We start from the raw sequence: 12,899 nt of genomic DNA, 5'->3' as shown, positions 1-12,899 counted from the left end.
AAATCACTATACAAAAGACATTTTTATCAGCTGTAATATTATACTGCAAAAACTGTGAAAGATCTTAGGAAACGTACTGATCCGTCCAGAAGCAATTTTAAACTACGACGATAATTTAAGTGGCAGAAGCCGCGACGTGTACAAAAGTATTATTATTTATTTGCACAGTATTCACATTCTCGGATATGTATCATTCATAAATTGTATACAAACCATTGTTTTATAATATAAAGAACTCCTTAAATAATGTACAATTAATAAAAAATAGGTTTCTGTGATTTATTAACTGTAATTCCATTCACACATTTAATGAATAAAATTTGTATGCAATGATGAAATGATGACGGCCGATTTATTATTCAAACACTCAATAATTCCTTGGGAATATAAAATAAAATATATATGTATATAAATATATGACCATAAAAGAAACCTAAATCTGTCGAGCCACTACAAGGATATTGCTTCACAAGTTGTTCGACGATATCTTTGTAACTGCGTATGTTCATTTGATGAGCGTCGATTTGTAGATGTTGCGTTTCCTCCTGCAAACAAAGTATTTGCATTTGTTTTACATATCTCGTTCTTCGCATAATTCTGACAAATTTTACGTTGCATTCGCACATGACACAACATTCCTAAATAATGTGCGATTACTGTTCTTGGGTCGAACAAATTCTATCAAGGATTGTAATCGAAACTAAACCGGAAAAGAAGCCCCGAGTACACGTGGATCCTGTAATAGTGGTTCATGGTGGCGCCGGGAAAATCCCACGGAAAATACGCCATCGTATGCTTATCGAGGTCATAGAAAATATTTTCACAAGGAGTATCCTTTGCAGACCCGAAACAGCCTTAAATGATAATCCCAGAAATGAAGAAATAATTCACGTGTCTGTATAGGTTAAGAATGCATCGATCGAGGCATACAAGGATCTCGTCAACGGTAAATCTGCAGTGCACGCAGTCGAAAAAGCAATTTCGTACATGGAAAGCAAACCACATTTCAATTGCGCTAAAGGAGGATGCATGGACGTCAACGACGAAGTCGTAATGGATGCAACTATTGTTACACCAGAGGATGCTGGTTGCGTGGGTGCTGTCAGAGACATAGAACATCCAATCTCTCTAGGTTTATTCGACATGAGCAGCTCTATGGGAATATTATTAAAATAGAAACCTGGAGGGATTAAAAAATATCTTGTCCCATTTTCTAGCAAGAAAAGTATTGGAACGAACGGAGCATGTACTGATCGTTGAAAATGGCGCGCAAAAATTTGCTCGGGATAACGGAGTGCCCATTTTACCACCGGGTAGTTTGAACATAAGAGACTCATTGACATCGCATTATTCGAACGAGGAAATTCATCGATATTGCACGAACAGCGAGGCAGAATTAGATGAAGCTGAATTGGAAGAAAAAAAGGAAAAAGAATGCGATTCGGATTGCGTAGTTACACGATCAGACGAGGAAGAAGAGCACATTCACCGCGATCTGTCAATTGACTCGAGTGGACAGTTGGATGAGCCAACTATTTTGCAGGTAAGAAATAATTTAACCTGTATCACTCCAAACAGTAGTCTCACTGCCAATACATCAAACACAATTGTACCAGTAAAATATGTATGAATTTTCTAATATTTCATGCTTACCCAACATTCATAATTGAGTTCCTTTGAAACAAGCAAACGTTATTTAAAGCAACTGGCAATCATTTTAGGATATTCTTAGAGCATTTAATTAACGTTTAATTTAAATAAACGAAGAGAATTAATTTAGACTGGTGCTGTCGGTGCAGTCGCATACGATCGAAAAAAGCGATTAGCGAGCGGCACATCGACGGCGGGAGAACCTGGCAAGCCGATTGGTTCCGTGACTGCAGTCGGAACTGTCATTGGCTGCGGCGTCTACGCGAACGAACATGGATGCACTTCCGTTTCAGGGAATGACGCTTGGATCTATTGCTACGCGCCAGCACGGAAAATAGTTGAAAGGTTACCCCGGGATGCAACTCTCAGCTATTCGTTAAACACGGAACTGGAGAACTTCCAGGTAGAAACCGGGGAATCACATATCGGTGCCGTTGTGCTAAACGCGAAAGGCGAGCCTCGCGTTTCCTTCAAATGCATGCACTTCCCCTGGGCCGTTTGTCGTTACGGTTACGTGTATTACGGGGCTACGCCGAACGAAGAATTCCGTGAAAAAGTGACCGTTCTCGAGCGACCTTTAGACTGCATGTGCAATGCATCCTCGGATGAAGATTAACTTTGACACGTTGTATGTACCGCATATCAATATCTACGAATATTTATTTTCGAAAACAGCGATGAACTGCGCAGTTCGAGTGAACTACTTTATCGACCGAGCGAGCCGTTTATTGGCGCGTTTTTAAGATTTTAAATTTGAACGTTGGTCATCGTTTACGATTGTTGTACTTTTACGTACCGAAAATATAACGTTGCTGTTCGTGTCGTATAGCCCGTACATGGAGAACGATGGTACTTGGTCTTTGAACGTGTTGCCAAAAAGATCATTCATTTCTAGCAGCATTGAATAAATCTCCTCGCGCCGTAGATCTGTCAAGTTCTGATGCGTCAGTACCTGTGATCAATATAAAAATTGATATCTCTGTTTCGTTTCAGATTTCTCGGTTAGATATTTTTTTGTTAATTACTGTGTTTAACGGAGTCCAGGCAAGCGTGCAGACGTTCGCTTCGTCGCCGTCCGTCTCTTTGAGGCACAGGGTACGGTAGCCATTTTTACTTGAGTGGTCGTTGCGGGATTCCGACTTTAAATTGCCTAAGAAAATTATTATATTCACAGGAATAAAACGGGAAATTTAATGGTGAAGTTCTATATTATCATGAAGCTAAAGAAAGTCTTTACCAGTCTTCTTCTCAATGTTCTTCAGGTTAACGAAAGCCACATCTCCATTGCCAGACTCTAAACACTGGAAGGCGCTTAAATCGCCTCCAAAACTGCCTATAGCAAATTAAATGCGATATTTGTTCACTGTTCCAGCCATCGTTGCTAGGTAATTATTGAAACGTCTGCTCTGTTTACCTGGCGAGTATAAATTACTTGGAATTTCCCCTTGAATGTCAGTAAGGCCGGGAACGACGCCCTCACCGAAGAAGTTTGAAATTGCTCGTACATCCGAGCACTCCAGTTTGGTGCCAGTTATATTCCTCAGAACCGAGAGAACAGTGTACCAACCTGTATTCAAAGAATTTTCCATTGAAAGTAACACAAGCAAGAACAAAATAATATGACTGAAAAAGGAAGAGAATGAGCCAGCGCACGGTTATCCTTACCGACATCTTTATACCCTGTGAAACACGCTTTGGCCCCTCTGAGATCTCTCAAGCTTCTGAACCATGAATCCTGTTTGACGATCGCTGCGATCCGGTTGAACTCGTTATTCTTCTTGGGTATCGCTTGTACCAGCGACTTCAGCCCCATTCTGAAACGGTACTTCAGATAATGTGAAGGTCACCGCTTTCTCATGTATGCAGCGTTCTTTGCTCACAATCTGGCGTCGTACAGTTCCTCGGGCCGGGCGACAAATACGTCCGCCTTGTTGTTTTTAAGTGCCTCCAGGCACGCTGACCTCGATGACTCCTGCTTACAGGATATAGTGGGCTCCACGCCGTAAACGAAGGAGGCTTCTCTGAGCCACCGGCACTTTCGATCCTCCAAATTCGACGTGACGCACCATTGCACTCTTCTCGACGGACGGCAGTTCGCGCGATTGTTAGCGCTCATGAAACCAGGAACTGCAATTGATATATATATATATATATAAAGACTGTAGAAGAGATCATCGTAGTATATTCTTAGCAACGCTGGCTGTATTTTCTTATTCTTCAAATTCAAGAGAAAACAGAACAATACTGAAGTTCCTAGATTTCTACGTCACTTAATTACATTTTACTAAGTAGTCTTCCGGCGTTTCTAGGGTGTCCATGCTCACCGGCGTCGGGTGGAAGTTCTCCAACAAATCACGCATAATCCAACTCGACTCCTGCTGCTCGAACGAGCTCATCATCTTCTCGACTTTCTCGGCCACCTCCCTGGAAGAACGCGCTAATTGCAGAAATTCGAACAATCAAACTTCAACAACCTGTTACTCAACTTCTGTACTGACACTTTGGCGACGATGACCGGCCATGGTCTGGTGATCCACACGCACGGTTTGTCGATCTTCATGGGCCTCGTGGTCCCATCCGGGCAAAGATAATTGAAATTTTCTTTGCTGATCTGCTCATCCTATATCATCACACAATGTCACTGATCCGTATCAAGGTTGAGCTAGTCAGAATGATAGATTGTAGCTAGACAAGCGATGATATGCGACCGATGATCTCATTCGTTTGTCTAACTTCAGTCGATGTCAAATTAATCCTGACTTTCGTCCTCCTACCTTGAAGTGCTCGAGAGTGTCGTCTAATCGGACCCATGCGATGTCTCCCACGTTATCAGTGAGACACAATAAAGCACCCTCTCGGCCGTGATACTTATCACTCGAGTAACAGCCAAGAGGATTGTCGCACGCGGCGCAGAGGTTCCGGTACTTGGATTCTGGGCCGAAAAAAGTAGAAAATAGAGAGTGCGACGGAAAAAGCAACACGGTGCGTACCGTTATGAGATTACTTGATGGCTGAGAAACTCGGTCGATCGGCTTTTCATTTTTTTCTCTCCTCCAACTTTCTATTCATTTTATTTCCTAGCTCCTTATATCTTCGACCAACGATTTACCATTTGCCTAATGCGTTTACACTTCGCCAATCGAAACTATGAAACTGTGAAACTAGAAAGGCGCCTGTTACGCTAGACATCAAGTTATCTCTCGATTTAGGTGGAAGGGCACCTACTCAGCTTGCTGTCGAACGTGGTGTCAGCGGACCAAGGACCGGCGATGCAAGCTGCTTGAAAGAAATTGGACAGCCCGTTTATCCTGTTCTCCAGCAGCGTCTTCTCGGGATCACACTCTTTGGTAATTATCCATTTCTCAAAGTACTGTAGGAACATACGCGTGAACATCACGAATTCACTTTATACACGGCGTCCCATCGTTCCCGGTACAACCAAGAAGACAACCACGCGAAACCATGATTGGAAAGTATGGCGTGAAGTTTATTTATACGAGGCGTTACACGTTCGATAACGGTTCTAGCCGAAGATTAATATCTCCGCTTGTATTGCTATTTATCGGGGAAAGGTGGAATACGCATGATAAATGTTAATACTTTAGAGATTACCGGCAGTACTTCTCACTGTGCCGATGAAACTTTCGTGAGATCCTCGACGCGTTCCAGCGTTTGATTTTATCAGAGTACAGAATTGATTCCACGCGTGATTCCAGAAATAAAGACCCAGATAAGGCGGTATGCACGTAGCAAATATTTAAGTAGACATCCATGGTAATGAAGCTCCCGAGCGAGCAAATATTTTTGGTTGTACCGTCGATTAAGGAACACCCTGTATTTGTTTATATTTACCCACTCCATGAACGTAACATTTTTTTAGAATTATCATCGACGGTGTCACGATAGAATTTCGCTAATTGCCGAATGGAGTGCATTGAATACCCGTGTGCACACGTATTTATTGGACATACGGTATCGTTCAGAATATTATTAACCGTTGAGAAAGCCTTAGTCCATTTGTCGACGGTGTCGAGTCCAGGGTGGCAGAACCGTTTTCCCTTAAGGTTCCATATACTTTTAACATCTTTGTTGACTAGAACTACCATCTCGAAACGTTGTTTCTCTGATGAAAAAAAGAAAAGAGTGCTGTTGATTTTCTATTCGAATTGGAAACATTAGGATCTCGTTTCTTTTTTTTGCTGTAGCATTTGCAGTTACCCTCTGGAAGTAATCTTAACTCGTTGGTGACTAGAATGTTGTATTCGTTGTACGCAGATGCCGCGACAAGGTCTTCCGGTTCCAGAACTGTGAAATCAGCCAGGCCCATGGTCAATCGCCGCAGGCAATTGAATCTGCGTCACACGGTTTCCCTTAATTCGAGTTTCATCTTAACGCTTTACTTGTCGACGGTACATTGAGGAAAGTACGCTTATAGTATATTTCTGAGAAAATTATTGGGAAAATAATTATACTATATTTTTATTTGAATAAGAATCTTGTAAGGACCATTAGTTCTCAGATGATCGTGTTAATTATCAAAATTCACCGGCGATAGGTAAAGCGTTAATTATCTGTCGGTAGATAGTCCCATTTAAATGCATGGTACTCGTCGTACCGTTTCTAATAGTCTGTTATACTCGCCTATCGTTTCCAATAACACACTCTACCTGACTCCCCGTGGTCGTCAGTTGCGGGCAAAATAGCCGGATCCTTTTCGCCGTGTGTACGCTCTCGACGACGCATAGTTTCACTGAAAGTTTTCGTTTCCCTTCTTTACATTGTGATACAATTAAGTAGGGAACACTTAAGTGAAAATCGCAACTAATTGCGGCTCTATAGCGCGCAAGGTCATCGCTCGAGGATTATTTATATCAGTGCAACACGTCTGCGATACGTTAAGCGCAAAATTATTTAATCGTACAACTATTCGTTCCTAACGCTAACTTTCTAGAAATAATATTTTTATTAAATTAAAAATAATTCATTTTATATAATTTAAAATAATTCATTTCATAAAATACGAAATAGTAATACACCTAGTTATGTATTTCGGATTAGCTTTGAGTTTAAAAATAAAAATTCAAACATTCGATTTTTGATATTAGATCTGCAGTATTCAGGTCGGTTAATTAAAAACTACTTAACTATGGGATCGAACGAATGAAAACTTGCAAGTATACTCTCTTAGCTTTTACTTTATTTTATGAATTGAAATATTAAAAAGTATCTACTCACACTTTTCAGCGTTAATATGTTGAGAAAGCAACGCAAGCAGGAAAAGTAAACCATAGAGTCGGACGTTCATTTTCACTGTCCAGCCGTGCAGCATCCTATCTTAAAGACAAATAATCACACGTCTCGAATCACTTCTATTTCGAACACTTCATTGACTGATCTTAACGCAACGATCCCTTCGATCGTTCCGAACCCGAGAGTTGATTGTTTGGAGAAGGGAATAACAGTAATCCAGATTTCGGTAAACAGTTATCGTTCCATCCTACCCGCAAGATCAATGTTTCCCCGGTAAGTGTGCAATCAGATTTATGAACCGTTATTCTAAACACACGTCCTGACACTCTCCTGTATACTCCTACTGCACTTATACATTCCTAGAAGCTGTTAATCACCGTTAAAGAATGGATACGATCAATCTCGTTCGAGAGAGGAGACTGGGGAATACCCCAGCCAGCGGTGGCCGTACGTTAACATTCATCTATCTGTATGTTAATCTCGCGTGAGGAAAAACGAAGAATAATAAGAATAAGTGTGACAGAACCGGTGGAAGATCAGTTCGAGCCAGGGCCGCATTAATGATTTCACAGGCCTCAAGCGTCGTGCAAAAAATATTTACTCTGAACGAGAAAAACGACCTCAGCGTGGGCATCCTTAACCCTGGAAAGACTATAAGAAATGATCTCTGAACACGATCATCTGTTCACTTATTTCTCCAAGAATTGATTTCTTAAAGAGGCTAGTACGCAGTAACGAGTACACTTTTTCCTCGATATTTTATATGAGAGAAATAATGTGTTTTTAATGTTTTCCAATCGGAGGTTTGGGAAATTCTACCCCCCCACTCCTTAGTCTTTGTAGGGTTAATTCAACCGACGATGATACCGGCCGCTTATTGTTTCCCTGCGATTGTATTTACCTTCGCACGCTCGTTTCGGTTCGGTTCAGTGTTTAAAATAGAAAACAAGGGAACAGAAGTGACCGAGAATTTCGAACGCGGATGACTAGACAGAATGATGGGAAATTAGTCAGCAAGTATGCAGCGGCATCGTGGAAAAACAAATATGATCACGGTATTCTCGATCGATAATTCGGCCGGCGATGTTTGAACATCAGGGGGTTCCCCTGCGTCTTCTTCGACGTCCTTGCGCTCGCACAAGTTCACGAAGACTGAGCTTCATCTGCGGCTAAATGACCGGAATCATCTTGGTGGGGATTGACTGCGCAATAAATGCATGTGTGCTCGTCGACGTCCGTTCGAAACGGACTCGGGCCATTTTTTTTTTCTTTTTTTTGAAGAACCAGATATTTTAGAATGAGCCGGACATGTCCTCGGTACTTTTTAAATGAATTATTATTATTTCTATTATCGTTAAACACTATGTTAAGGTACTTTATTTTTAGAGCGATGCCGTGTTTCCCGTGTACGGGCAGAAAATGTAATTTCCAGTGCAATCAACATAGAACCAGTTGAGTCGTACAATTACAGAAAGTTAATGTTCTGGACAGAATTTCTTTTAACAGTAAATATAACGAATATTTATCTTAGTTGAAGAGACACTCTGTAGAGTTTCCTCGTAGTTTCCTGATGAGTCTGTGATATTGGAATTCTGGAAAAACAATTTGAACGTGAGTTTTTGATCTCGAGATACTGAAATTGTAATTACTTTGTTTGCACGGAAGTAATGAATGTACTAATGACACATATGTGGCTACCAACAAGTTGGTGGTTGTTAATCGACATGTTTGAACTATTAGTATTACAAATATCTGTAAATGAAGTAAAGAACAAGGCACGTATCATGAAATGTGAGTCTCTCTCGGTATGAGATAATTTTAATCAACAATGATAGGGGCGTTTTATACAATGTATCAACGATGACTACAACATACAATTATATTTGGATTAACAAACTTGCGAGGAAATGTTGAATAATATTATTACTATTTTTTTTACGAAATTTCCAATTTTATTTCTATATTGCTTTTACAGTTGATCACCTTTATCTTTGATACAACTAACCTACAATTATTTATATACGTCTTTTATTTGTTTTTTAACGAAAAACTTGGCAGCGTTCATTTGAAAGTAGCAGTCGTTTCAAATTTAAATCGAATTACCCTCGACAATATCGTACACGCTTTATTCGGGTCCCCATGCTTATGTTGCATTTATTTTTACATTCCATAAAAATTAGTACGAGAGGAAAGAAAAACAATTACGACGATTGTTATCTGTAGTGCACACTCAGCGATATAACATAGTACTATATATTTCACTTTTTCCCTATACGCGCGCGTCGACATGAGTGTACTGAACTTGGAATAGGAGGTTCGTTCATGTGTTGTGTGTCAGCCGCTGTCGGTCCATTCACCTACACAAATTTCTCGTATATTAATAAAAATTATCTTATTATTCAATTGGTTTCAGAGATACGAGGGGGACGACCGTAAATCTGCTTTTCCAACCAAGGCAAAAACGTCTTGAAATGTTATCAACCAGTTAATAAATTACATCCAAGAGATGTGTTGGACGCATCAGATACACTCCCGAAACGCAACAGTTATTCCAATGCTCGTTATCATGACACACTCTTCGTTCTGACAGCGTAAACGTTGTCAAATAACGGCGCAGCAGAGCAAGTCTTTTGCATCATAATCATCGTTTGATAATGGATGTGCTGAAGGTATTGGCTATTTCAACGTTTACCAATAGAGTGAATAGCACAAAGTCTGCATCTAATGTCAAAAAAAAAGTTTTTGGGCAATACTTTATTTTTTTGACACTTAATTGTTCATATATTTATTAATCTTTCTTTATTTTTAGGAAGCACCAGAGTGCTGATTATGATTTGGAATGGTAATGTTTAAAGAAATATTTATTCCATAACTTTTCGATTGTACCTGTTTTTATTAATAAAGATCAGAAAAGATGAAGCTAAATTACAAACAGTTGCCTATAAAGGCACATTATTTTTTCTTCATGGCAGGTAAATATATAAACGTGATTTAACACGAAAGCATATTTTCTTGCACTAATTATTTCTTTATTACAGCAATGGGTCCGATTCTGCCATTTTTCCCAGTCTATGGCAAACAACTTGGAATTTCCGCGTTAGTTATGGGTAGCATCACAGCCGTTCTACCAATTTTGTTTTTGATTGCCAAACCAGCCTTTGGATTTTTGGTGGATTATTTCGATTCTCGGAGAAAAACAATCTTTGTAATATTATTGGCAGGAACAAGCATATCTTTTATTTGCATGTACTTTCTACCTCCCCTGCCAGGACCAGTCTTGCCGAACCATATATTTCAAAATGTATCCTGTGCATCATTAACACATTGCTCATTAGAGGTAACTATTTTATTGCATTCATTTTTATTTCCAAGCATATATTTATGATTCTGTATTTATTCAAGGACATTTCAAGACCAGGTTTATGCATGGAAGCAAAGAATACACTGTGCCATTGGACTTGTCCTGATAACAATTTTTCTGTGCCAATACAGTTCAAAGCAGTTGAAGGAGGAGCAAGTTTTAGTGACAATACCTCATGTTTACTTGACATGGAAAGTACTTTATATTGTAATAATAATACTTGTAATGTTACCTGTGATAATTTTAATGACAAGGATTGTCTTTATACATCTCTAACATTCTGGGGCTTTGTTCTTTTAATGTCCCTTGGAAATATTGGCTTTAATGTATGCAACAGTATAAGTGATGCAATTTGTTTTGATATTCTAGGTATATATTACATACTCTGATATGTATGACTGAATTTTATGTTTATCATTTAATATAATATTGCCTAACAATTTAATTTTCAGGAGAGGGTGGTCAAATGGGATATGGTAGGCAGCGTGTATGGGGAACAATAGGGTTCGGAATTTCCGCCTTTTTGGCTGGTTATGCAGTAGATTATTGGTCAGAAGGAAGCATCATCAAAATTTATACACCTGCATTTTTATTAATCTTTATCTTTTCCTTTATTGATATACTGTGCTGTAGGAAATTGAAAGTGAGTATATAATTAGTGCTTTACAGTTCATTAATTTCTTTTTGCAATTTTTTTTTATTACGAGTAATCTATTGAGTATATTTCCTACAGCTACCAGTTATGGCAGGTTCAGGAAATATATTAAAAGATGTTTTTCAGCTTCTAAAGTATAAACCTATAATTATATTTCTCTGTTTTGCAACAATTGCCGGTATTCTAGACAGCTTCATAATTTACTTTCTATTTTGGTAAGTTTTTAAGTTCCCAAAATATCGGATTTTATCATTTGATGAAGTAAAATGTAACTCAAAGGATAAAAAATGTTTATGAAGAAAACATAACATTTTAAATAAAATGAATGCATTTTCAACAGGTATTTAGAAGATTTAGCACTGGTGACTGGATATATGGATAAAGGAATTAAATTAATAGAAGGATTAATTGTTGCTGCAGAAACTTTGGGTAGTGAAGTAGTCTTCTTTCCCCTATCTGGTACTTCTTTTCATTCATTTGTCTTTAAATACGACTTATATTTACCTCGTGAAATCGTATAAATAAACATAAATATTTCTGCAGGTAAAATTCTAAAGAAGTTAGGATTTGGATATACATTTACATTCTGTTTCGTATGTTACTCTTTACGATTGGGCTTAATATCACTTGCACCTAATCCATGGTTAGTAATTCCGATAGAATTATTTATGCAAGGACCTACTTATGCTCTTTGTTACACATCAATAGTGGCTTATGCAAGTAAAGTCGCACCACCTGGTACATCAGCTACTGTTCAGGGTATTGTAGCTGGCATGGATGATGGTTTTGGTAAATAATTTTTTTTTTAATAGTGTGAAAATCTTAATATCTTACTACATATATTATAGATATATTTAATTAAAAATACAACAGCGTACGTTATAATATTGATTTATTTTAGGATTCGCTATCGGTAGTTTAATAGGTGGAATTTTATATAAATTATTCGGAGGTGTTACAACATTACGGTTATTCTCGTCACTTGCCGCTGTGACTGCATTAACATACCTCATTCTACATCTAGTGTACTTAAAACATACAATGCCAGGTATAATAAACACAATTCTTTAATTGCATGAAATATACTTTATACTTTGCTTCCTTATAATGTATTACCTTTTTGTTATTTATAGATACAAAGAGTACTGTAGAGTGGAAATCACCTCAGGAAGCAAAAGATACGTGTGTTGTTGCAGGAACATAGTTTTATAAATTTTATAAACCAAAACTTATTTCTAAAGGAAATGAAACTTTTTATACATGATGCAGTAACTATCATACTGTGATTTGTTAGTGGTTAGTTACTATATGCATATTGTAATATGTTAGTCAAAAAGTCATGTTGTATTGTTAAAAGAAAGTTTAAAAGACAAAATCAACATTTGATACATCACAATATACATAGGAAGAAAGACAAAACTTTTTGGCTAACCTGGTATTACTTACATATTTATATAAGTATACATAAAGATAAGACAGAAAATATTTTACAAATTTGAACATACCAGTGAATAAAATAAATAACACAAAAGTGTGGAACGCATATTTTTGTGATGAAAATAATATTTTTTAATGTGAGAAAGTGTAACAAGTGTAACAGTTGACAATCATATCAACTTCATTTTGTAGCATTACAGGTATAAATTTTAAAGTTTAATGACACGGCTTTTACGCGTGTCACGCGTCCAAAAATGACAGTAAGACGCTCACTGTCGCACTGATTGGCCGCTCGGCAGATGCTCCTTTTTCCTATAAATATGCTGACTTTTTTTCCTTGAACATCAGTTAACAACATTGGCTCGCGTAATCAACAACCACCCAGTCTCAACAATAAACGTAGAAACAAACATCCAAAATCAACCTCTGTGTTGATAAAATTGTTAGAATCACTGTATTACTTCAACATTGTACTTTTAAGTATGAAATTATATTTTTTTTAGTGAAACAAAACAAACCAGTTCAACAACCTTATTACCCTATCAC

The 12,899-nt window shown here is 38.1% G+C and overlaps 3 protein-coding genes across 15 annotated transcripts; 2 read left to right on the top strand and 1 right to left on the bottom strand.

Annotated features, from left to right (window-relative positions):
* Window positions 1-359: 359 nt before the first annotated feature.
* Tsf3 (Transferrin 3) lies at window positions 360-7,952 on the bottom strand. 5 transcript variants are annotated; one of them, XM_031987250.2, is made up of 16 exons: window positions 7,802-7,952; window positions 6,886-6,984; window positions 6,292-6,400; window positions 5,869-6,002; window positions 5,646-5,773; window positions 4,876-5,020; window positions 4,425-4,582; window positions 4,149-4,270; window positions 3,929-4,074; window positions 3,531-3,777; window positions 3,316-3,464; window positions 3,065-3,217; window positions 2,888-2,983; window positions 2,676-2,800; window positions 2,447-2,602; window positions 360-545 (listed from the first exon to the last, which is right to left on the bottom strand). In XM_031987250.2, exons 2-16 carry the CDS (start codon window positions 6,977-6,979, stop codon window positions 360-362), a joined length of 2,148 nt encoding a protein of 715 aa, XP_031843110.1. In that variant the 5' UTR covers window positions 6,980-6,984; window positions 7,802-7,952. The 5 variants fall into 5 exon arrangements, with proteins under 5 accessions (XP_031843110.1, XP_031843111.1, XP_031843108.1 ...); XM_031987251.2 differs by having other exon boundaries at window positions 6,886-6,980; XM_031987248.2 differs by lacking the exon at window positions 7,802-7,952 and having other exon boundaries at window positions 6,886-7,035.
* LOC116431602 (isoaspartyl peptidase/L-asparaginase) lies at window positions 494-1,300 on the top strand. Its single transcript, XM_031987276.2, has 2 exons — window positions 494-804; window positions 904-1,300. The coding sequence occupies exons 1-2, from the start codon at window positions 646-648 to the stop codon at window positions 1,174-1,176; spliced, it is 432 nt and encodes a 143-aa protein (XP_031843136.2). The 5' UTR covers window positions 494-645; the 3' UTR covers window positions 1,177-1,300.
* LOC116431598 (major facilitator superfamily domain-containing protein 6) lies at window positions 4,620-12,878 on the top strand. Of its 9 annotated transcripts, none has more exons than XM_031987265.2 (13): window positions 4,620-4,632; window positions 4,860-4,997; window positions 8,287-8,511; window positions 9,314-9,569; window positions 9,710-9,872; window positions 9,939-10,237; window positions 10,303-10,630; window positions 10,714-10,904; window positions 10,995-11,131; window positions 11,257-11,375; window positions 11,460-11,705; window positions 11,818-11,964; window positions 12,050-12,878. In XM_031987265.2, exons 5-13 carry the CDS (start codon window positions 9,815-9,817, stop codon window positions 12,118-12,120), a joined length of 1,596 nt encoding a protein of 531 aa, XP_031843125.1. In that variant the 5' UTR covers window positions 4,620-4,632; window positions 4,860-4,997; window positions 8,287-8,511; window positions 9,314-9,569; window positions 9,710-9,814; the 3' UTR covers window positions 12,121-12,878. The 9 variants fall into 9 exon arrangements, 8 of the variants coding, with proteins under 8 accessions (XP_031843125.1, XP_076229170.1, XP_076229171.1 ...); XR_012999929.1 differs by lacking the exons at window positions 4,620-4,632; window positions 4,860-4,997 and adding an exon at window positions 8,067-8,217 and having other exon boundaries at window positions 12,050-12,212; window positions 12,546-12,878; XM_076373056.1 differs by lacking the exons at window positions 4,620-4,632; window positions 4,860-4,997 and adding an exon at window positions 8,067-8,217 and having other exon boundaries at window positions 8,287-8,351; window positions 8,432-8,511.
* The last annotated feature ends 21 nt before the right edge of the window (window positions 12,879-12,899 follow it).

This window comes from Nomia melanderi, chromosome 13 (genome assembly GCF_051020985.1).
Source record: "Nomia melanderi isolate GNS246 chromosome 13, iyNomMela1, whole genome shotgun sequence".
NCBI lineage: Eukaryota > Metazoa > Arthropoda > Insecta > Hymenoptera > Halictidae > Nomia > Nomia melanderi.
This window is presented reverse-complemented; position numbering and strand designations above follow the sequence as displayed.